General features: G+C 46.7%; 1 protein-coding gene across 1 annotated transcript in view; it reads left to right on the top strand.

Annotated features, from left to right (window-relative positions):
* The window catches only part of ASXL2 (ASXL transcriptional regulator 2), a 99,206-nt gene that overhangs the window by 10,293 nt on the left and 66,162 nt on the right, over nucleotides 1–22,751 (top strand). Inside the window, exon 2 of the mRNA XM_038177679.2 lies at nucleotides 9,823–9,905. Within this exon, the coding sequence (XP_038033607.1) occupies nucleotides 9,823–9,905 (83 nt within the window). The remainder of the gene's footprint in view (nucleotides 1–9,822; nucleotides 9,906–22,751) is intronic.

Genomic DNA, 22,751 nt, shown 5'->3' on the forward strand with positions numbered 1-22,751 from the left:
CCAAACTTGAATCTTTGTGCTGTGGCAGAGGCAGAACACAGCCAGGTGCAGGTAGGTCAGCAAGGGTCTGCTTAACCACCGCGACCTCCTTGTGCCACTGCTGTGCAGCTCCTCGGCCTTCCCAAACCTTGAGAGGTTACACAGGGAACTTCTGAAAGCTGTTAGTGCCCAGTAATTTCTGTCCCTTCCCTCCTTAATGCACATTGCTGCTGGCAGCAGGTTGCATTCAAGCCCACGCCTTGGAGGTGCCATTCCCGTCCCCTGTTTCTAAATTAAGGCATGTAAGTGCTAGGTCCAAAAGCTTTAAGTTTTTTTTTTTTTTTTTTTGGTAGAGTTGTTTCTCATGTTGTCTGTCACAGACTCAGGCTTCTCCCAGCGTTTGAGGTCGATATAATCCTGTCGGTGCTCTTTCCTCACGTAGAGCTGAGCTTAGCGGGCATCCAGGCGGAGGTCTGACAGGATCAGTCTGCGGCCATCTTGCTGATGGGCTTCTGAATCCAGAAGTGGTTTACTCGCAGCACTACTTCAGTTCCTGCTCCGCTGTGTCCTTGAACTGCTCACTGACAATTTTGGAGCCAGGTTCCTGTCTCTGCAGAGCAGCACTGTGCCATTTCTTGGGTCGGCGCTCACCTCACTGCCTCATTGAGGACTGCAGAAGGAAGCCCTGCACTTCTTGGAGCTGCTTGGCCCTGTGTCCTCCGAGCTGTCTGCTCTGCACCTGCCTCACCAGGTCCTCGGGGTGAAACACGATGTGTAAATCTTGTCTCTTCTCACTGCTGTTTCCTCAGACATGTTTGGAAGTGGGGTGACGCGCTACGGGCCTAAACGCTGTGAGAAACGGCGGTGAGCACTGGTTTGTCTAACAGCACCAGGTTCCTGATGGCACAGAATCGCCCGTTCCTTCTTGACCTCATTTCTGGTTGAAGCCTTTGATGGTGTTTGGCTAATTGGCTGAGCGGGGAAGGCTCTGCAATGTAGGTCAGGCCCCTCGGCCCGGCCCTGCGCCCCCCTCCTTGCTGGGAGTGCTCTGGAGTGACCATGGCGTGGGGGCTTCATGTCATAAGTGCCTGGTTGTCTGTAGCAGACCCATTTCTGTGTGAAACACTTCATTGCGTGGAGATCCCCCCTTTCTGGAGGACATTTTTCACCTCCCTCCATGTGGTGGGGAAGCGAGGGGCCCTCTCCTCGCCCCGGGCTGAGGCCGAGTCAGCGGCTGTCACCGCAGGGCCCTCGGCGTGGGGTGGGACAGCTTTCAAGTTGCTGTGGTTTCCACGGCTTTCCCGAGGTTGAAATTCTTAAATTCTGCTTCCAGCAAGTACCAGGAAGGAGCCTAAGTTGAAGTGGTGATGGCGTTTACAGCGTTAGCCTGGGCAGTTCTCTTCCTTCTGTGTAGAAGATGGCCGATAGCAGGAATGCAAACATGTGTTTTCAGCAAATTTTGATAAAAACACTACTGGATTAGGGTGCTTTTTTTCATATTCTGAGCTTGGAGAGTGTTTAAAAACCAAAATCAAGTCCCAGACTCGGTCCCAGAGCCTCCTCTGATCGCGCAGAGCTCGCTTCCACAGGCAGTTAGGGCCAAATCTCCCTCCTGGCAAAGGGAGAGCCCTAAAAGAAAACCCCGCAGCGTGACCCAGTAAGGCAGTGCTGGGCCGGTCTGGGGGAGGGGATGTCTTTTTTTTATTCCCTTAATGAGGGTTTTAGCTCCTTTATTCATGAATGATTCACTGCGGCCCTGGAAGGACGCCGCCTGCCCGTGGTGTAAGCACGTTACGGTGCGGTGCATGCTAATTCGGCGTGCCGAGGGTACTCAGAGCCATTCCTAGCCTGGTACCTGGCTGTGGATTCGCTTCAGAGCAGCTTCCTTGGACTGATGTCCACCTCTCCTCGTCCTGCAGTCAGCACTCGGTGCTGTTCTGGTTCAACAATTGCTGAATTTCCTCAAGACCTCGAGCTGAAGCTGACTGGAAGGAGCTCGTTCCTGATGTAAACTGCTGGAAAAGAGACAGCAGTGGAAGTGTTCAGAAGCTCCCTTCCCAGCCTGTAATTTCTAGGAGTACAGCTCAGTCTGCTGCCCTTGCTGTTCGTGTTGGTGCTTAGAAATGCCGAGACAGATAGCTTGGTGGCGTGGCACTTCGAGGGGGGGGGGAGAAATGGCTGCGTGCTGTTTCAACAGAGCTCAATGTGGATGCTATTAGTGCTTCTGAAACCTCGTGTTTGTTTTGTCAGTGAGATGCCAGACCATAATGAGAACAGAAGAAATTCCTTGTACGCAGGGCTGAAAGCTGAGCCGGATCAGGAACATCGTATCCTAACTTCCCAGCAGCACAAACAGCCAGGCAAGGCGGTGAGGATATTGAAAGACAAAGGGGAAAACTTGCTGATGGATGAAACTGAAATTGTTTTGCCAGAACTCTTCTGCTCTGCTGTCTGTGCCAGCAGATGAGGGTCAGCTGCCCAGCTGATGCATTTTTACTCCCATGGAATTTGGGGGTTGCAGTGTGGGGCAGGTAGCAGGGAGGTAGTTAAGGAGTTGTGGATTATTTCTGCTTTGGCTTAGCCAAATTTCTGTCTGGTGGCTTTAGAGAAGAGTGTGGGCATCAGGAAAGCTTTATCTCCAGCAGGTTCCTTGTGCTTTGGCAACGAAGCAGTGGAGCTATGGCACTTCGCTGCAGTGTTGATGATCTACGTGGATTTGAGTAGAAATCTTTAGCAAGTTTTACTGTTGGATATACCACTGAAAGAATATTGACAAGGGAGTGCAGCTGCCTGATGGAGCTTTCTGCACGTGGTACACCACATCGATGTGCCTAAATGCTGGCTGGTGTGCTGTGAGGTGCAAGACCTCCCCCAGGGGCACCCCTAAGGTAACCCCTGATTGTGGTGAGCTTCCCCTTAAGCAGGTAAGAGGGGACGTAAATGTGTGTGGGGTGCACCCCAGAAGCTGTTTTCTGCCCCTCATCCCCAAACAAGCCCACCAGAGGGATGAAAACCCAGCAGTGCTGCCTTGCCTGTGCCTGCATTCATGGGTGGCTGATGAGCTGGCGTGATGCAGCACTAAAGCAGCCTGCTGATCAGCTCCTCAGTGTGTGCCCCAAACCAAAGACCTGCACTTCAGCCCCAGAAACAGCGTTGGCCTCTGGTGGGGTTTCACTTGTGAGGCTTCCTATGGCACAAAATCTTCCATGAAGTTCTGCGAGTGCATTATTCCCCTAAGGATGCTTGTTTGTTCTTGAAAGCAGATGTCCACTCGGTTTGTTTTTGCTGTTCTGACAGTCAGACCAAACATAAATGTTTGTGAAGCATCCAGCAGCAGTTACTGCACTGGGCTGTGTGGTCGAGTGCCCTATTCCAGCATTTCACAGGAAAGAAGTGCGTGATTCCCAACAGCCTGGTGCTGCTCGGGTTGCTGGGTGGTGCAGTGAAGTCAGGAGATGAGAGCTGTGGTGGCTGTGTGATGCTCCAGCTCTTCTGGGTGGAAACCTCCGAGGTGAGCAGTCGGAGCTGGAAACGGGTGGAGGAAGATGAGGAGTGGTGTGTTGGGTTAATCCTGTGTCGTGTTTGGGGGCTTCACTGCAGCCTCTCCAAGCTCTGGAGGTGGGTAACTTTACTTTCTGTAGTCAAAAGCTGTAGGAAAATGAAGAATGTAAGGAAACATGAGTCTAGACTGCGTTTTCCTAGAAAGTTTCTAGGTGAAATTACATCTGTGGAGATGCCTCCAAAGCTAGGACTGGATCTTCAACTTGTAACCTCTCCGAGCTGAGCACCTTTGCTCCTAGTGCTCCTGATAACCTTTGGCTAAGCGCAGAGCTGTGGCACTGAGGTTCTTGTTACTTCCCTGCAGAGCTGCTTCCTGGTAAGTCAGTGTAATAACAGCCTCGCCGTGCTCCTGAGCTTTGTTCAAGGATTCCCTTCCTGTGGTTCCCCTCCTCCTCTTCTGTCAAATAACTGAAAAAATGAATAAAATCTGAAATGGGGAGGTTACCTGCCCTGCCTGGGGATGTTCAGGGAGGTGGGTGACTTACCTGTAAGCAGGATTTCTGCTCACTGGGAGACTTGGGAGGCTGATAAATGCCCTGCAGACTGTGGCACACTGCGCTTAGGTTCATGTGCTCGTTTCTCTAGCAGTGGCTGGCTTCACAGAATCACAGAAACCCCCACTTTGTAGGGGTTGGAAGGGACCCCCAGAGCTCTAACTATCGGCTCTAACCCCCTGCCAAAGCAGTTCCCCAGAGGAGGCTGCCCAGAGAGGCGTCCAGACGGGCCTTGGATATCTGCAGAGAAGGAGACCCCCCAGCCTCCCTGGGCTCCATTTTGTGCCCATTACCCCTTGTCCTGTCCCCACAAACACTGAAAAGAGGTTGGCCAAACCCCTCGGCCTCCCACCCCTCAGGTATTTATACGCATTGCTGAGATCCCCTCTCGGTCTCCTCTTCTCCAGGCTGACCAGCCCCAGGTCTCTCAGCCTTTCCTCACAGGGAAGATGCTCCAGGCCCCGTCTCATCTTTGTGGCCCTCTGCTGGACTCTTTCCAGGAGATCCCTGTCTTTTTTTTGTACTGGGGAGCCCAGTTTGCTTCAGCGGTGTTTGGTGTGCCTTCGGAACGCTGCTTTCGAGGCCCCGTTGAGATCCGGCTGCTTTTGTGCTGGGCGTGGGGTGAGAAGTGTGATTTCATCTGAAGGTGGAAACGAGATGAAAGCTTTGAGGTGAAGGTGATTGTTCTGCTTGTGGGGTGGCAAATGTGTGCTGTGCTGCTCCCAAAGCAGCAAGCCCTGAACGATTATATTTGGCGTTCTGCTTTGCTTTTCAGCTCTAAAATCCCTCCTGCTTGCCCTGCCTGCTGATCATCACCCTGCTGCCTGCCAGCTCCTGCTGTGAGATCTTCCTGAGGGTGCTCTCCAGAGCCTGGTGCATCCCTGGTGCTTCCAGCTCCATCCTGCTCGCTGCTCCTTGCTGCTGGGACCCGCTTCTGCCAGCCCCGTGGTCCTCAGGACCATCAGATTCAGGCTGCAGATGCTTTCCTGGGAGCTCCAGAGGCTAAGTAGCTACGGCAAGCCCTTGTTGGGGGCAAACAGCTTCCCAGTTTGCCCTCAGAGCTGGGAACAGCCACGGGCTGGTGCAGGAGCATTGCTCCGGGTCGGACAGCAAGAGCTCGGCATGGGAGGAGACCAGCGTGGACTTTGAGCCTGAGCTGAGCAGAGCTGCAATAAGAGAAGTGCTGAAGTAATTTACAGCGACAAATTTGCTTTCCTTTTATAGCGTCTCTCAGAGCATCTCCCACCGAGGTGCTTCCGTGTTCTTACTGCTGAGCCAGCCCCGTTTCACCCCATTTCACGGGGTGCTGCGATGGCAGGGATCCCACTGCCTGTCCTGCCTCGGGTACCCCCAGCAGCCTGGAGGTTTGCTTCCCTTAGCCGAGGAAACGGCTTGGGGTGAGGTGGAGTCGTCCTGCCAGTGCTCGTAAATCTGGGGAGCTTGGGGACAGAGAGCTGCTCTGACGAGCGGAGACGCTGGGGGTGTTTCTGTGGGAGGTTTTGTGTGACAGGCTGGTGCTTTAGGGGCGTCTCTCTTTTCCAGGTCTGCCTGGTATAGCTGCTTACCCTCTGAAATTTGCTCCTTTGAATTTAATTGCAGGTAGCAAGAAGGCATTATTTTTCACAAAGCTACTCGAGGAGGAAGAAAGTTGCCTTTCTTCCAAGGTGTAAAATTAAGGAATGGCTTTTGATGGTCCTGTTTGCTTTGAAAACTCTGCAGAAACCAGGACAGCTTCATGGTACAAAGCAGAATATGCTGCAATAAAGAACTTTTTTTAACAGCTTTTGCTAACAATGAGCATTTTGGCACCTGAGGCAGCATCATTTGAGCATCGACGACACTCAGGTGTACAGCTTCACCTGTGCTGCACACTGTTTCCAGTATTAATAGCTGGGTTCTCACAGTGAGGTGGCTTCCTGATACCTCGTTGTTGGTGTCTGCTGGTTTGTGCTTCAGACTGGCTCAGCTGATGCTGAGCATAGTAGGAAAGGAGCTTGTAAACCCTCCTATAAATCCTGACTCTTAGTTTCAAAATGCCACTGCCTCGGTTCTGTGGCAGATAACAGCGGCTATATTTTTTATTGCACATGGTAATTAAAAAAAAAAAAAGGCCTTGAGTAAAAGATCTAACATGGCATTAAATGGGCAGAGGAGAGGAGAAGCTACATGAGGTGCTTCTACCTTCTGAAGCCTCTTTAATATCCTCGTACCTGGTTCTTCTGGCTCAGCCTGTAGAGCAGCACATGGAGGTGTGCACTGCTCTGCTTATCAAGCAGAGACTTAAACACGTCTCTTAAAAGAGCACAAGATGGCTTCATGGAGCAAAACGTGGGGATTTGAGTGCTCCTTCCTCACCTTTGGGGTACCCGTGGAGGTGGGTGCGCTGCCTAAAGCTGCATGCCCTGGGGAGCCTCCCGGAGCTGCTCGCTCCTGCCGTGTCCTTGGGCTGGGCAGAGCTCAGAGCTGTGTGCTCGGAGGCTGCTGGGGAACATCTGAGCACTGTAAACAAGCTCTGGATTGTCCTGTAAACCCTCTGCTGCTGGGCTGGAACGTGGTTTTTCCAGATGAGCTCGTCTAGACCGAGCTTAGGCATTGGGCGTGTTTCCCAAAGCTGGACCCTTCCTAGGACTTTGTTCTCTTTAAACCGTACCTAATTGTGTAGTATTCACGGATAAAGTGTTTTCAGTGATCCAAAAGCCTTTGGACAATGAATTGTGTTCCTTTTGCAATAGGGCAGCATTTTCTTCCCCCTGTTAGACGATGCCTTTGTGAACTTCAGATGCTGGAAGGGCTTTCAGTGCTGGTTCTGTGGCGCAGGAGCAGTGCTTCTGAGGAGCCTCCTCCTGCGTTGTGCCTTGTGTGTTGGCTACAGGTAACTGCTGAGAGAGGCTAAAATCCCTCAAACTTCCACTTTGTGCTTCTCTTCTGACTGGAACTTGCTTTATGTTGTCATAGCAGAGGCAAAATGAGAGTGCAAAGCTTTTTGAGTGCTTCTCTCCTATGACTTGCTTCTGCATCCTTGTCTCCATCCTCCCTGTGTCTCCATTTATTTTTCCCTGTGTTTCCACGTGGCTTAAGTGAAAGTCAGAGATCTTCTGATTCTTGTCGTGAAGTTGGTCCATGGGACCCCAACTCCTATAGGAACTGCCCGCAGAAAGAAGTCATTCAAGACTGGCTTGGCATTAAAAAAAAAAAAGGCCTTATAACGTTCTTAAACAACAAAAAAAAGGCAATTGTGATATTTTTTTCCCCAAAATTTTTCCCCAAAGTATTCTCCCAGCTGCTTCTGAGTGAAGCTCCTGGAAGCGTTGACTTGGCATTGCCCTCTGTGTGTTTGCCCCTCTTTGGCACGCGTTGGTCAGTGCTCGCAACAGCCTCTGGAGAGCGGTTCCTTTCTCTGCAGCAGCACCATAATAATTTTTTGGTGTCTCCTCCTTTCTTAATGTATTGAATTCTTCTTTTTCTCCTTAGACATGGTTGCCCAGAAACATCCCAGTTTCTGAAGGCTTTTTCTCAGCAGAGGAGGCCTAGCTTTTGTGGTTTATTTTTTTTAGCAACTAAAAAGGCATCTTGGGACTTAAAGCAACTAGCAAGCTAGCTCAATGTCATGGGATTTAATGTCTTCACCGGTGTATGTGGGGAGGGGAGAGACGCAGAGTGAAGATTCTCATCCTTCTGTTGAGCATCCTGCATGGGGTCAATGAGTGGCCTGGCTTCAAGGCTCCTTGTGTGGTCCTGCGTAGGTGTGGTGAGGCTGGCATTATTTTGAACTCAACATTAATGCTTAACTGGGGCTTAATGCAGTCTTCTGGTGGGTTTGGGCACAGGCCCTATTGTACTGATTGGTTTTTGCAGTACCCCACCAGTGGCTCCAGCCCGGCGCCCCGGCTGCGTACTCAGCCACCTGCGGCGTGTCCTCAGATGAAGAATGCTCTCGTGTGTCCTCCCGAGTCATTTTCCACTGGAATTTGCACTGTGAGCTGGCAGATAAAGCTGTGTTTCGAGTATAATGCCAGATAAGACTTTTATGGAATCTCTGAGCAGAATCCCAGATGATTTAAGTCAATGAAACCTTGTGCTGGAGTTGTGCAGTTACCCACGCGGAGATATTGAACTGCACGAGATCAGCAGTGTGTGACCCTCACTGCCGTGTATTGGTTCTGCTGCTGTGCTCCTGGCTCTCCTGGGCTCCCCCATGGCCGTCAGTACCTGCAGGGAGGCTTTAGGATCCTATGGGGACTGAAGGAAGTGAGGAGAAGGATAAAAATGCCTGGCCCTGGCTTGTGCAGGGAACTGGTGTGTGGGATCCTACAGGACCCCTCCTGACAGCTGGATGATGACCAGCAGCTTCTCAAAGCACACGTGGTGCTTTGAGGACATCGTGGTTCACTGGCAGGCTCCAGGCTGATCGCCCTGCTGAGCTCAACAACAAAAAGCCAAAAGCCCTGTGGAGGGAAGATGTGGGGCCAGGCTACCTGCAGGAAATATGTAGAGGCACTGAGGTGGTCAGCAGCTGGACTCGATGATCTTGGAAGGGCCCGTCCAGCAGAGCTGTTGTATTCTGAGCTTTCCGTGGACATACGAGGTTATAATTGGGAAAAGTTTTTTCCTTTTTGTTTTTTATGTAATTTTCTGGTCAATCATAACATTTCACTAAGCATGAATGCAAGTTAAAGTGGAAGTAAGGTATCTTTCTTTGGCAGTCTTAAGCATCTGTCTGTCTCCTGGTGTGAATTACACTTGCCTCTTGCTCCTCTTGAAAGTGGAATGAGAGACAGAGGCACTCGGGTGTGCTTAATCAGGGCTGGGGAAGGAGGGGATGGGCATGCTCAACAGTTTTAATGCAGGAGATATTTTCTTAGCCCAATAAAATAAATAGAACTTCCAGTTAAATAGAACTTCTGAAATTTAAATGTGAATTGTCTGTGAAGAACCCTAACAGTATTAGACATCAAATTTCCTTAAACTTCTTAAAATCAACCAGTCAATAGTATTAAAGCTGCCTTAACTTGATCTATTTTTTTTTGATGTTAACTGATGTAGTGCAGGCTCCTCCTGTCTTACACGGACTTAACGGGTGGAAGTTCTGCAGATGCCCCATTTGTGCCTTCATTCATGCTAAGATGAGAGATTGCCACTGAAAAAAATGCCCAAAGTGAAAAAAACTCATTAAGAATCTGACTCTTGTTGGGGACTTAAGCTGCAATTGATATTTTGCAATTATATTTTAAAGAACAGATTTTGTCCTTGGTGCATCTGATAAATCTGTACGGCCGTGAGCAGGAGCTGTGCCGGTTCAGAGCATGACGGTTGATTAAAGCAGTGCTGGGGTGGGTGGCTGTATGCAGTAGCTATCCGCTGCCTCAGCTGTGTCTGGCTTTATTTTGGTACCTCAGAAATTTGCAAGCTTTAAGGATCTGTTTTTTTCACAAGTTCTGTATCTGCAGTACTTCAGTGGTTGCTGAAGAACTCCCAGATGAAGGGGGTGGTGATAAAGCTCCTCTGTGACTGTAAAGCATGGCTTTCCTTCTCTTTAGGAAGTGTTATCTAGGGGCTGTGCATTTCAAATAAAATTTGGGAATTGCACTAACGCAGGTCTCCTAGAGTCTCTTTGCTCTCTGCTTTTCAGATGAGAGGGCTGGTTATGAGCTGTGAGATAGTCAGGAGTGTCAGTGGTTCTTTGGTTGTATCCTAGGAGATGTTTAGATCATTAAATGCAGCTTTCTGGGCAACAGAACTCTAACACAAAAATGCAAATGAGTGATGTACTTTCAATTTACTTTGCCAGGTCCTGGAGAAGTATCCTAATACACCTATGAGCCATAAAGAGATTCTTCAAGTTATCCAGAAAGAAGGACTTAAAGAAATCAGGTAAGTTAAGCATCCATAGCAGTAAAACAGGATAACGCTTTGATTCCAACTTAGTTTACTGTTAACCCCTAACTCGTGTATCTTTGGGACTAAAACGTGAAATGTCTTTAGAATTGGTGTCCAGATCCCAGGTGCCAAAAAAAAAAAAATCCCCAAAGTCACTGATACTTCTCACTGAGGAAGCTAGACAATGGTCATTCATTTCGAAATACATGCTGCACGCCTCTGATCTGCAGCTTGTGTATGACATGAACAGGGTCTGATCAGGTTCAAATTCCAGTTATATAGGTAATTTTAACTACTTTTTATTTAATCTTTAAAAAAAAAACAAACAAACAAATGAACAGATAGTTTAATGGAAATGACCCAAAACAAGACTTAAAACTATTTAGGAAGGGAAAAAAAAAAAGGCAGCTTCAGTTACAATTTATTTGAAAACTGTCTTCGGCTATTTTTAGTATTCATCTGCAGGATCGTGCTTTTCTGTTTTAGTGATCTTACTGTCCTGCACAAGGAGTGTATTGTGCATTTGGGTGCCCCTTTTTCCCAGTACACAACTCAGGTGTTCCTGATCTGACCTGCTGTAAAAGTAATTCAGGTGACAAATCTGGAACTGCTGTTACCAGAGCTTAACTTGTGAGTCCTTGCTCATAGACATCTCCCTGAGCCGGACAGGTTTAGTTGTTGATACACAGAGCTACTATGAAGCAGAAAATATTTATTTTCTGAGAAGGGAAAAAAAAAAAAAAAGAAAAGAGGATTGGATGCCAGCTCATCTATTTCAGAATGACACAACCAACCTGAATTAGACTTAATTATCTTCCCCATTCCCCTTTGCCAGCTTAATACAGCAATACAGATGCTTTTCAGGAAGTACAGAAGGGCCCAAGTGTAGATAACAAGATCTTCCACGCAAGTTATGGACAACATAATGGTATTGTCCCCTCTGGAAATTTGTCAGCTTATTTTAAAGTGAGGAATCCCAATTGTCCTTATTTAGCTCTAAAGGATGTGACAAAAGCAGGGTGTAATTCCCATCCTGACAGTGCACATCATCATGGGGCAGTACCACATCTGGTGGTATCAGAGGCTCGCCAGCCTTAGGACAGCTTCAATATCAAACAAGTTCTTTCCCTTTCTAAAAGCTGCTGCTGAGCATCAGGAGACTGCAAACTCCACAGTACCTCAAATAACAAAAGGTGTTGGTGGGAGCTGTCAGATCCCAAACTTGATTTCTCCAGTTCAGCTACACATCTTCTGATCCATCCATGTTTGGATGTCGTGCAGTGATCTTTCCTCTTAAATATTAGAGTGATATAGTAAAGCTTCGTTTAGGTTAAGACTTACCAGTTTTTAAGCAATTCAGCTTCAGTTCCTAACAGTAATGTTTGTCCATTGGTGGCTGCATTGAGCTGCTGATAAGTCAAAGCCTGTGACAGACAGACTTAGCACAAATCAGCATTTTTTAAAGGAAAAGGCATGTTAGATAAGATGTAAAAATTGTCAGATGAGTGTGTGTAGCTCACCAGATCTTCAGTCTTTCATGTGGAAGTTCTGGCAGGAAACCATGGCAAAGCCTTCAAGAGCAGATTACAGCAATTTCCCTGTGCTGTTGTCTTGAGATAGCAAGCAGCTGCGAGACTCCCAGGTTGGTGGAAATGGTGCATGAGTTTAAACCATGTCCATTTTGACTGCCATGATTTTTTTATTTCACCATCTATTTCTTTTATCTGTAGATACACCTGTCTTTTAATCTCAAATTCCAGATAGGAAATTAGTTTTAGAAGAGACAAATTACTTTCCTGTGGGTTTTCTGAAATGAGGCAGAGAATGGGGAGCCCACTAGTGCCCAGCAGTTGTTTCTTTGGCCACAGATCAGGTCTCTCTTGCTTTCATTCCTGTTGTGCTGCTGCTTGGTAGGAAGCTTGAGGGCAGGTTGGCAAAGTTCAGAGGACTCGAAGTGCTGGCCCTCTTGTAGGGGATTTGGAATTGTAGGGACAAAAGGTGGGAGTTGAATGTGGAGAAACTGGGAAGAGTGACTTCTCTTATTGCAGGACAAGGCTGGTTTTTTTTGGGAAGAGGCTAGGTATTTTATAAGATGTTTTTCTGGAACAACACGGATACCTTGAGTGATACTGGCTGCTGATCTTGCCTGTGTTTGTAATTTTATCACACTATTTGAGTAAGCAATTTAAATCGTGATTTTAAAGGCCAGCCCAGGACCAGTACTCTGACGTGTCTCTTTTGGAGACCTTAGGCATCCTGAAGCCAGACCTATCTTTCTTGTGTGATCTGTTATCCTGATTTTCTTTATTTGCCTATTTTGGCAGGCTGTCTTAATTGTTTGAGGTCCTTTCCTACAGGTCATTGCTTGTAAACTGCAAAAATAGAACTCATTAAAAAAAATACTCGATGAATTGGCAGTGTAACCACATCTGGCTTTGGTTTCCAGTATCCTATGTTGCCTTATCTCTGTGCTGGCAACGTAGCTTGGACGAGTCTGAGCTTGCTGGGACGTGCTTTCAAACAAGGCTTTGAAGATGCACGGGATTGTGGTGCTGACCCAGCAACACCAGCTGTATAAGTTCCCTAAATCTGAGTGCGTAGGATAGGAGGGCAGCAAGAGGCAGCGACAGAATCATGTTTGTTTGAAGATAAGTAGCTGTTGTTTAAAAAATTGTTAGCTTGTCTCTGAGTTCTCCTTGGGTCTGTTAGTGTGAGTGCCCAAAGACTTGGCATCTTTGGAGGCTATCTTCCTTAGACTTTTTCTCTTAATAATTGTGAATGTTCTGTTTTTTGGGAGTTTACAGAGGAGGCTGTGTAAAAAAATACCAGTGTGAGCCTCAGTCCATGCTTTGCCTAAATGCGAATGAGTTGGTGTTTGAACAGGGAAGCACATCTAATCTCAGTGAAATTAAAAGCATGGGGCTCTGGTACTCTGGCTGCTGCTTTTGAATATTCTTCTGAGTTTGTTACATGAAGATACCCAAACAAACTCCTGAATCAATTTTGGAATAAAGCATAGAAGCCAAATTCCCCTTTTCACTGGTCCTGCTTGGACTAGAGATACATGTGCTGTAACTGGAGTGCTTTCAAGTTTCTCCTGCCCTCCTGGTGGTGCTCAGTGTGTGCCTCTCATTGACACGGCTCCTTCCAAATCCCCTGCAAGATGCTCTGCACATCCAGCTCGGGGCATCCCTGGGGAGGCGACTTCCATCCTGAGGAGGTGGAAACTGCAAGCAGGGCTCTGAGTGAGCTGCCAGCTCTGTAGCTTCAGACTTCCATAAGGGTTCTTAACTGGTTTCCCTTATTTCTCTCCTATTTTGCTATCTGCAAATCAGAAGCCTGCTGTACTTCTGTGGTTAGTCTGTCCTCTGTGGGCTGGTAATGTGAGCAGTGTTTCTTCCTAACCAGTGAAGAAGACAATATTGATTACCCTCCTCCAAAGCAAACATGGGCTTTTAGCTTCTGGGTAGCTCAAAGAAGTGTCAGGCTTGTGTTATTTCTGCAGTAGCCTGTGCACTACAAAGTGAGCATCCCCCTGACCAGGGAAGGATCCTCTACTTGCTCACTCTCTTGCAAGAGAACTGAAGAGGATGAACTTGGGTGATCAGCTCCCTCATTGACTGGTCTCAGAAACGTGCTGGTGGCAGGAGGAGGGAAGCTGTTTGCTGCAGAATATTCTTGTCTCAGTCTCGTCAGCTAAGGAGCAGTGAAGTGACTCTCCTCCTTCTTGGCAGAACACTTTGCCACTAAAATACTTCACAGCTGTTCTCCAGTGCTTTGTTGATGTCCTTATCTTCTGCTGCAGAGCTAGGAGATAACCCAGGGCTGGGGGAGCTGAGCTCTATTGGGGCTTGGTTCTAGTAGAGTCTTCCTCCAGCATCACCCTTCTCCGAGAATTGAACCCAGGTACACAGACAAATACACCCCCCTGGGAGGGGGATTCTGAAGGATGCAGGGGTTTTAAAGGCTTTTAAATTTTGGAAAGGATGAAGTTCCTGTTGGATCCCACTGACGCTGGGTGTGAGGACAAATTATCTCGACAGGGAAAGGGATCTCTGTAAAAGCTGCCTCTGTCCAAACTGCTGGATTTACCTCTTTGTGAAAGCTGCTCTTTTAAGCCGTTGTGAGCCTAGAGTAGAAGTCTAGGCAGAAAGTCTCCTATGGAGAAAATGTATTGGGGAAAAAAAAATTATTAAAAAAAGTAAAACCGAAACTATCCAACAACGGAAGAGACGTGCATCCTGTGTCTGGCAGATAGCATGACGGCCTCTTGTTCGAGCTGGTGCCTGGCCCTTCTGGAGAGGGAGCTGCACAGAGCTGGGCTGCTCTGCACAGCCACTGTGAGGGTGTAAGTCTTGGATATGATTACGTTGATCATTTTACCTCCCAAAAAGCAGATCTTAAACTCATTTCCTCTGTAGGTTCTGAACTCCTCCAGCGTTGTCACAAGTGCAGAGGGTGGTCAGTGTAGGCGGAATCCTGCAAAACACTCCGGAATGGCTTTGGACACTTCTTGCTTTCAAGAAATGAAGTGTTTCCATCAGCTCAGTCTGGTTCTTGTCAGAACTGTAGTTGAGAAACATTTATATGTAATCGCCCACCTTTTAGACATGCCTGGCTTGTGCAGGATTATCTTGGTAGAACTTCTGATAGTCTGTGTGGTGATTTCTTGGAGGAGGCATGCACAGAGAGAAATTTGTTATTTCAAGTTAAGCAGTAAGTTAGATTCACAGCCCTAAGCACAGAGTGTGGCCTGCATAGTGCATGATATAACCAAGTAATTAGGTTCTCTCGAGAGGTGGGAAGTAGCTTTTGGTTATAGGCATGTGCAGAAGAGATTTTGGGATGAGTGTCTTCATCCTTGATGTCCGGTGCCTCACTGGACGTACATGTCCATAGTCAAAACACCAAGGAAAGAAATCGCTATGCTGTCTGCTTGCTACCTCTTTTTAATGAAGGTCTGCACACTGACAGCTTAAAGCTGTTGATATTTTGAAGAGCTATTTGTACTGATGAGCTGTTACGGAGAGCTCAGCTTCTGACAGAGGAAATCTGCACAGGTCAGAGCAGCCTTTGCTGTGGTGCTCCTAAAATTGTTGTTCTTAAAATGGCTCCAGGCCATTTGATATGTTGGTGAACTCGTATCTAGTTTTGTTTTTTGTCCTCTGGTCTGATCAGGGGGCTGAGAAGTACCTGGGAGGCATTACCTGAGAGGGGAAGCAAGGACCAGGAGGTTTGCATCTTCTGCTCCTGTTTCTTGCCTCAGTTCCTTGTGGCAGCAGGAAGCTGGAAAACTGGAAAGTGACGTGCTGAAGCCAGGAAGCTTATTTAAAGTGTACTTTCCTGCCTCTGGTCCGTCAGGGGCTTGGCTGGAATGGGGTAAATGAGATGGGAATGGTGTGTGCCTGGGAGGGCCTTCCGGACCTGCTCACGGGGTGCAGCAGGCATCAGATGTGGCACACTTGGTTTGTTTGCTGTAGTAATTTATCCAAATAAAGATTTACACAACTCCATAAAATCAGATTTAGATCTAAATTTGCCTGGTGATTGCTGCAGCATCTCTCAACGTGAGGTCCAGGTAATATAAAGCTTGCAAAAAAACCCAAACTTTTTCTCTGTAGACTGCTCTGAAGTCTTTGAAACCACTCGCTGTTGGTAACCACACCAGGAAGCTTCTGGAGCTCGCTCTGCTTGCACCACAGCACATTTCAAAGCTATTTTATCCAAAGCTGCTTCTCAGAATCTGGTGGTTTGCAGTCTGGTGTGTTCATTTCTGCTGATAGCTCACATGTGGAGGAGCCCAGTGCTAGACAGAGGCGATGAGCACAAACCACAGGGTGGGAGACTCGGACTAGATAGGAAAAAATCTTCACTATGGGGTGGTAAACCACTAGAGCAGGGCCAGGGAAGGCTTCTCCCTGTACGGGAGGTGTTCAGAGCTGGGCTGGACAAAGCCCTGAGACACTTGGAGTGCTCCTGCTTTGAGCTGGAGGTTGGGCCTGTGACCTCCAGAGGTTCCTCCCAATCTCCAGAGGTTCCTCCCAGTCTGAATTGCTCCAGTTCCTGGTTCCCAGCCTCGAGCTCCGGGGGAGAGGTGGCCTTTTGGCCTCAGTGCCTCTTGTAAGTGAGTCATTGCAATACCTCAAGGCCTTTACGGGCTTCTTTGTGGAAAGAGTGCAGTTAAAAGTGCCGTTTCTCATGGGTGACCGGAGGTATGATACTGCAAATAGGTGGTGCTGGGTTAGTACAAAGCAGCTTTGCTTTTCCTCCCTTTATTTTTCCTCCCTTTCAGTGTGTGAAGTTGAAAGTTTTGGGCTGGCATGGAAGGCCCTGTAGCTAGCTGAAGCTGTCAGCTGACAAACATTTAAATTACTTTACAAAATCTTTAATAATTAAAAATTTGAATTTAATCTTCAAATGAGCTGGAACAATCAGGGTTCAAGTTGTATAGGTTTAGTAATCTTTAGTAATACTGAGTGTGTGGCAGGGCCTTTCATGCTTCATTCCTGAGAACCACCAGGGTTGGGTCATCTCCACCTCTCCGTTATTTCTGGTCAGGTTGCTTTCATTCAGCTGGAAGATAACTATTATAAATGTCCATAAAGGTATTGCTGACCTCTCTACATCTGAACTGTGGGAGCCTTTCCCGATGGGAAATGGGCATTTGGAAGCAGGTGCATTAGCCCAGCCTTACCGGCAGGCTGGCTTTAATTGCAAGCCCCTTCATCAGCGTGCTTCTGTTAATTGCTGTAAGTGCTTGAGAGGAGGGCTGGAGCAGAGGGCAATAATTGCTGGGACAGTAAGGTCTTTTTTTTTTTTTTAGTCAGTTACAAAGCTGGATTTGGCTTTTTCTGAAGGAAATAACCAACTCTCAGCTCATTTTCAGCTGAAGTTCACCAGAACATCACGCTCTTTGAGGTACTTGTGATGCCTTTTCTAGTGAAGTGGAATTTGTGCGTGAAACCTCTGGTGTAGAGTACAGGCTAAAGCTGTTCTGGGTCAAGTGGCCGTCAGCATTCATCGTGTCTGAGGGCCGCAGGTGGTGTTTGGTGGAGGGAGGGTGTTCTGGGCTGTGTTTTCAGGTAGCTTTTCTCTAGGGCTAGCAGCATGTGTGGCAAGGGGCCTTGTGGCCTTCCGTGCCTCCTGTCCTTTGAGGTTCTGCTACTGGGGTTCCCCGTGAGGCCCAGTAGTGCTTGGCCTCTACCAGCCCCAGGTGACCTCAAGGTGCTTATAAAAAGCTTTCTTAGTGCTAGAACCCCCCGTAGCTCGTTTCTGTTCATCTGCAGGGCAGTGGGAATGGCAGCCTGCAGGCCACCACGTCTTTCAGGCGTGTTTTGTGAATCTTCGCAGGCAGTGCCCGTGCTTCACCTGGAGCCTGCCTCGGTGGCTTGTAGGCCGCAGAGTGAAAAGTTGTTGATCCTGAGGGATGCCTTGGGTCCAGCAAACCCCACAGGACTTGGCCTCGTTAGCGTTTAATTGTTGAAGTCATCAGCTCTGCACCACCCAATATCTGCAGAAGGATAGAGATGAGTTGGTAGGTGACATAAATAATGCATGTAGGGAAAAATGTTGGTTTGAAAAAGAGTAGTTTGAAGACTTGCAGAATCATAGAATGGCTTCAGTTAGAAGGGACCTTAAAGATCATCTAAATCCAGCCATAAGATTGGAATTCAGGAGGATGGCTATATAGAAATAAGTTGAAGAGGATGAAGGAAGAAGAATAGGAAGAGGTTTAAAGGATGGTTATATAGAAAGATTGTGTTACCATTAGCAGGAAACGCCTTCGTTATGTTAGGAGAAAGTCCAGCTAGGTGACTTTCCAGAGCAGTCACTTTCGTAAAGGTATCAAATCCCTGACCAACCACATCTTCCACTTCTCTTATCCAGAAACTAGAATAGTAGCAGGTTTTGCTGGCTCCTCAAAATAAAATTATACATTCATTTTTATCACGTGAGAGCGTAACAGCCATTGCAGGGAGAAATGTGGGGTGTAACACTCCACTGATGAGTGCTATAGGAATCCAACAGGTTGGCGTTCTCTTCTGGAAAACACTGGGGCTGAGATCTCAGCAAGCAGCTAGATGTAGGATTTACCTTCAGTTTGAACCAGCCCACGGCCCTGTAGCAGAGACAACGAGTGGTGGACACCAGAAACTTTGAAGTCTTAATTCTGTGCCTCAAAAGCCTTAGAGGAAGGTTTCTGTACATGAATTTGTCCTTTAAAACCAGAAAGTGCTAATTATTACTGCATAGGCTCTCAAGGGGCACACAGATGAGTACCTTACATATGGACACTGCTAAGGTGAAGCTAATCAAGTGCTGTAAACCTGAAGCTTTTGCTTACACATGTAAACAATATCTAAGGGCTTTTTGACCTCATCCAGGACTCAGTGTATGATGTCAGAATCTAGTAATGTCCCTGTAGGTCAGATCCAGTTGTCATATCAGTCTTAGCAGACCAGTAATTAAAGCTTATAAAGAAATTCAACTTGAGCGTGTGCTGAAGAGCACTGCAGTGTTCTCCAGGCTGCTCCTGATCCAAGGGTCTCCAGTGCCCTCTGCTACACCCGGATACAAATGCAGCTCCATCCCAGCTCACTGGCACCACCCAGGTTTTCAGGGCACCATGTTTTGATCTTGCACAAATTCTCAGGAACTTCAAGTGTTGGCGTTTAATAATTGGCTTTATCACATGAAAAATCTTGTAGCCAATTCTACCCCCACCAAAAAAAAAAAAAAGAAACAAAAAAAAAAACAACACCAAAACCAGCCCCTCCCTCCTTTCCTCTGCTCTCCCCCACCCCCCATCAGTGGGAATACTGAAGTGGAGCGAGCATTGTATTAGTTTGCATTATTAATGACTTGGCCAGCCCATGGATTTACCCTTGGGAACATGGCTGAGATGATGCTGTACATGTGGCACAACCAATAAATTGCTCACAGACTATCTTGCTCCTCTGGGTTGTAGGGCTGCTGCTGTACCCACAGCTCTGGGCATAATTTGGGAAAGAAAAGTGAACTTCTGTCAACTTCTGTATGGTGCCTGGCCACATATGGGACCTCTAAAGGGTCAACGTGACTTCTATTAGAAGTTCACTAACCAGGGGGGTTGGAAGTTACCTGGGGTTGGTGCATCTATGCCAGTTTCTTAGAAAGTAAGCTGAAAAAAGCCTGACGGGTGCACATTTTCCATACTTATATGTATGATAGAGCCTAGCTGTAGTATTGCTGCAGATCTGCCCAAAGCTTTCTTAATTTGGTTCTGGTGGATGGGGAGGAGGGTTCGTATTAATGGTTAGATGATTGTTTTGCTAAAGTTTTTAAAGGGGTGTTTCTCTCCTTTTTTTGGGTTGCACTCCAACTCCAGAAGGTAAGAACCACTGCTGATTGTTCTAAAGCTACTGTTCTGTATTAACGCAAGCTGCAAAAGCCTTAATTAAAGAGCAACTGCTTGTTTCACACAGACTTAGAAACCAAGAAATAGTAGTAAAACTAGTGTTAATGCTTCTCTTACCTTAATCTACCTTTCCTGCATGCAGTTTGCATTAGCATTTGAGTGTAATGCAAACATGAAATCTTAATCTGCTTGCAAGTCTGTGGAAAATACCAGGCTAATAGCATGTGAATGCTTAATGTCTCATAAATTAACATCGCTGTCCGGAATGTGTGGGGATGGGGTGCTTGATTTGCATGATGTTTTTGTGCATCTTTGTCCCGGGGTCATTTGGCAGAGTATATGGGCTGAAACAATCTAATGCATAGAATAAAACTGCTTTTCTAAATCATAAATGTGTGTTAACACGCTTCAAGTCGGTACTGCGGTATCTGCTTACGACTTCTCTCTCCTGTGACACTTCAGTAGATCTAAACCTATCGTTTTTAAAAATCATATTTTAATTTACTAATAAGCCAAAAGCTAATTGTGTGAATGTCTGATTCAAATGGAACGTGGGGAAGAAGGGATGCTCAAAAGAACAAAACGGGGAAAACCCTCACCCTTAAACACAGCCGAGCCCGGGCCTTTTATCGAGTTCCGTGCACTTGCAGTGATGATGTGAAATGGAGATGCTCCCTGTCAGATGCACTTTATATTAAGCTTCCACTTACAGCAGAGGATAATTAACTCTTCTGTGGTGTCCGGGTTGCTGAGTGCTACCACGCTGACCTGGTGTAACAGCACCGACTCCGTGCAGTGTTCCTGCACGAGCCGCAGCAGCAGGTGCTGCCTCTGTCTGCAGGATGCTCTGGAGCCAGAGGTGGTGGCCCTGTGGTGGGATCTGCTGGGTGTGCACACAGAGGAACAGCGTAAACGACACCTGAAAAATGGAGCTTTAATATAAAGTAGCCTCTTGACTGATAAATACACCTTGCATGACATTCTGAGTGCAAGTGTGAGGTCAAATACTGCACGGATGAAAATTTGTCAGGGTTTCAATCCAGTATCCCATCCATAGATGACTGGACAAAATGATTCAGTCCCATTTTGTTTTCAAATCAGAACAAATCCCCTTGCTTCCTGAGGTTGCAGGGGTAAGGCTGATTGGAAAGGATTACGTAGTGGAATTGGAAGCAGGGAAAGAAAAACGCTCTCACCTCCTTCTCCCATTGAACAGGCAGCTGCTCGCAGTAGGGATGTCTCGTCTTAACCTTGTGTGCATTTACCATTTTCAACCCCCTTTTTCCCTGCTCAGTCTGAAGAAGCTTTGAATGTAATGTGGAATGTAAAATGCCATGATTTAATGAAGGCTTAAGTTTGGCAATTCTCAGAAGGAGGACCTGGTATGTACGCGGCCGCTGGAAAAGTGAAGTAGCTTAGAGAAATGCTCGGAGGGGTGACAGCTCAGAATGTCTATTTTGTATGCCATTGGCCTCATAAACTACCTTTTAGCTATAAAGATTGTTATTAACCTCTTTTAGCCCTTTCAGCAGTCCAATCAAGTAAGAGGAGCATGTGCCTGCTCTGCAGGCAGAGCACCTGTCACTTCTGCTGGATGATTAATTGAGGTGAAATTTTAATTCGTTAATGAGATGAAAGTGCACATATGGAAAATGTTAATATTCAAAATACAATAAATATTTAGAAGTTACCAGAAACCCTTGTTTGGTCATCAATATACAAGCTGTAGTTCATGTAGCAGCCACAGGTTTATAAATATGAACACTTTATAAATAGATTCGTAAGTTCCAATAAATCTGTTAAATTTTATGTTTCTAACAGGGAAGTTAGTGTTAGATGAGAATAATTCCTAAAATACGATTTTCAGTGGAAAGTGCTGCTGAGAACAGCAATAGGAGGAGAACGGCTGGGAGCAAGGTAACAGAATAGACACTTTACAGGCACTGATATTTGTCCCAACACAGAGGAATGAAATGGTTCTAGAGAGGCTCATGGAGTACCGCTCCTTGGGCTGACAATAAGCGTTGTATGTAGCTGTATAGCTAAAAGATCTGTGCCTGCTCTGATAATAATAAATAACACAGATAATAAATAATACAGAGTTTAAGAACATGTATTTGCTCAGCCTGTTCACTGTGCTGGGTGGTCACCGGGTAAGTATCGGTGAGTACTTGCTTTATTGCAGCATCTGTAAGTACCAATGTTCTTGGTGCTGTACTTTAGGTGCTGTACTTTAATGCCTTTGTGTGTGCTGAAACCGTGTCTCCTGCTTCTCATGAAGGTGTCTTTGCCTGGGTGGACGTGTTACTCCCTAGTTTTTCCCAAGCTGAAATATGCTGCAAGGAAGGATAACACATAGGATGTGGAAAAGTACAGTGGTTTAAGGCTTCCAGCAGCAAACAAGTTGGTGTTGCTGTTTTATGATAAAGCTCTGAGGTGTAAGCATGGCTTACAGTCCCTGCTCTGACACCATGAATTTGCTGCCAGTCTGTCTTTGCAGCTGGGTGATCAGAGAGGCAGGGACTGGCGAACTGAAGTCGTGCTCTTCCCCTCCCTTGAATTAAGAAGTAAAGCAAGGACTGAAGGCAGCCACTGCAGTTGCTGAGTGCCAGGAGCAACAGAGGCATGCCCCAGCTCAGGCTGGAGCTGGCTGTAGGCAGAGCCCAGCCGTGATCCTCTACCTGCTCTCCACAAAACCTGCCAGCTGGATCACTGTCGTGCAGCCTCTCAGCTATGTGGAAGCCTAATGTGAAATGTTATGTTTTTTTCATGCTACTTGAGTAGTACATGTGATGTAAAAATCTTTATGGACTGAAAAACCTGCTGGAACGAATACTGAAACTGCTTATTTAGCTGTAAAAAAAGAAAAAAAAAAGTACATATGTAGGCTGCTTAATGTTTTAATAAAAACATCCTGTGTAACTTCTCATATAGTAACTACTTCTTGGGGGAAATTCTACAATTTAGTTTTCCAGTTCAGTAAAATACTAAGTGTGCCCTGTCTATGTGAAGTATCTTAATCCATGTGCACGGATTTACATTTAAAAAAACCCAAACACCTCATTTAAAAAAAAAAAAAATAATAAAAAAACACACACACAAAAAAACCAACCACCTCCCTTCTAGGTCCTCCTAGGTCAATGGCATGAAAGTGAGTTTGGCATTGTACCGACTTGGTTGTTAAACAGCACATCTCACACACCAGCTAAGGATGCTGCAGATGGTACGAACAGAGACTGTCACTTGGGTTCATAAACATTCCCGTTTCCAGAAACAAACCCCCAAAAGCCATGCCTTACACGTTGGAGCAGCAGAGGGGTTACAGGACCTCATGCTACATTCAGAGTGTGTTCTTAAACTGCTAGTGTACAAAACGCCTTGTGTGAGAGTGGCTGTGTGCTTTTAATAGTTCACTTGCATCAGATTGCAGCATCTGGACAAAT

The sequence above is a fragment of the Anas platyrhynchos genome, chromosome 3 (assembly GCF_047663525.1).
Source record: "Anas platyrhynchos isolate ZD024472 breed Pekin duck chromosome 3, IASCAAS_PekinDuck_T2T, whole genome shotgun sequence".
In the NCBI taxonomy this organism is placed as follows: Eukaryota; Metazoa; Chordata; class Aves; order Anseriformes; family Anatidae; genus Anas; species Anas platyrhynchos.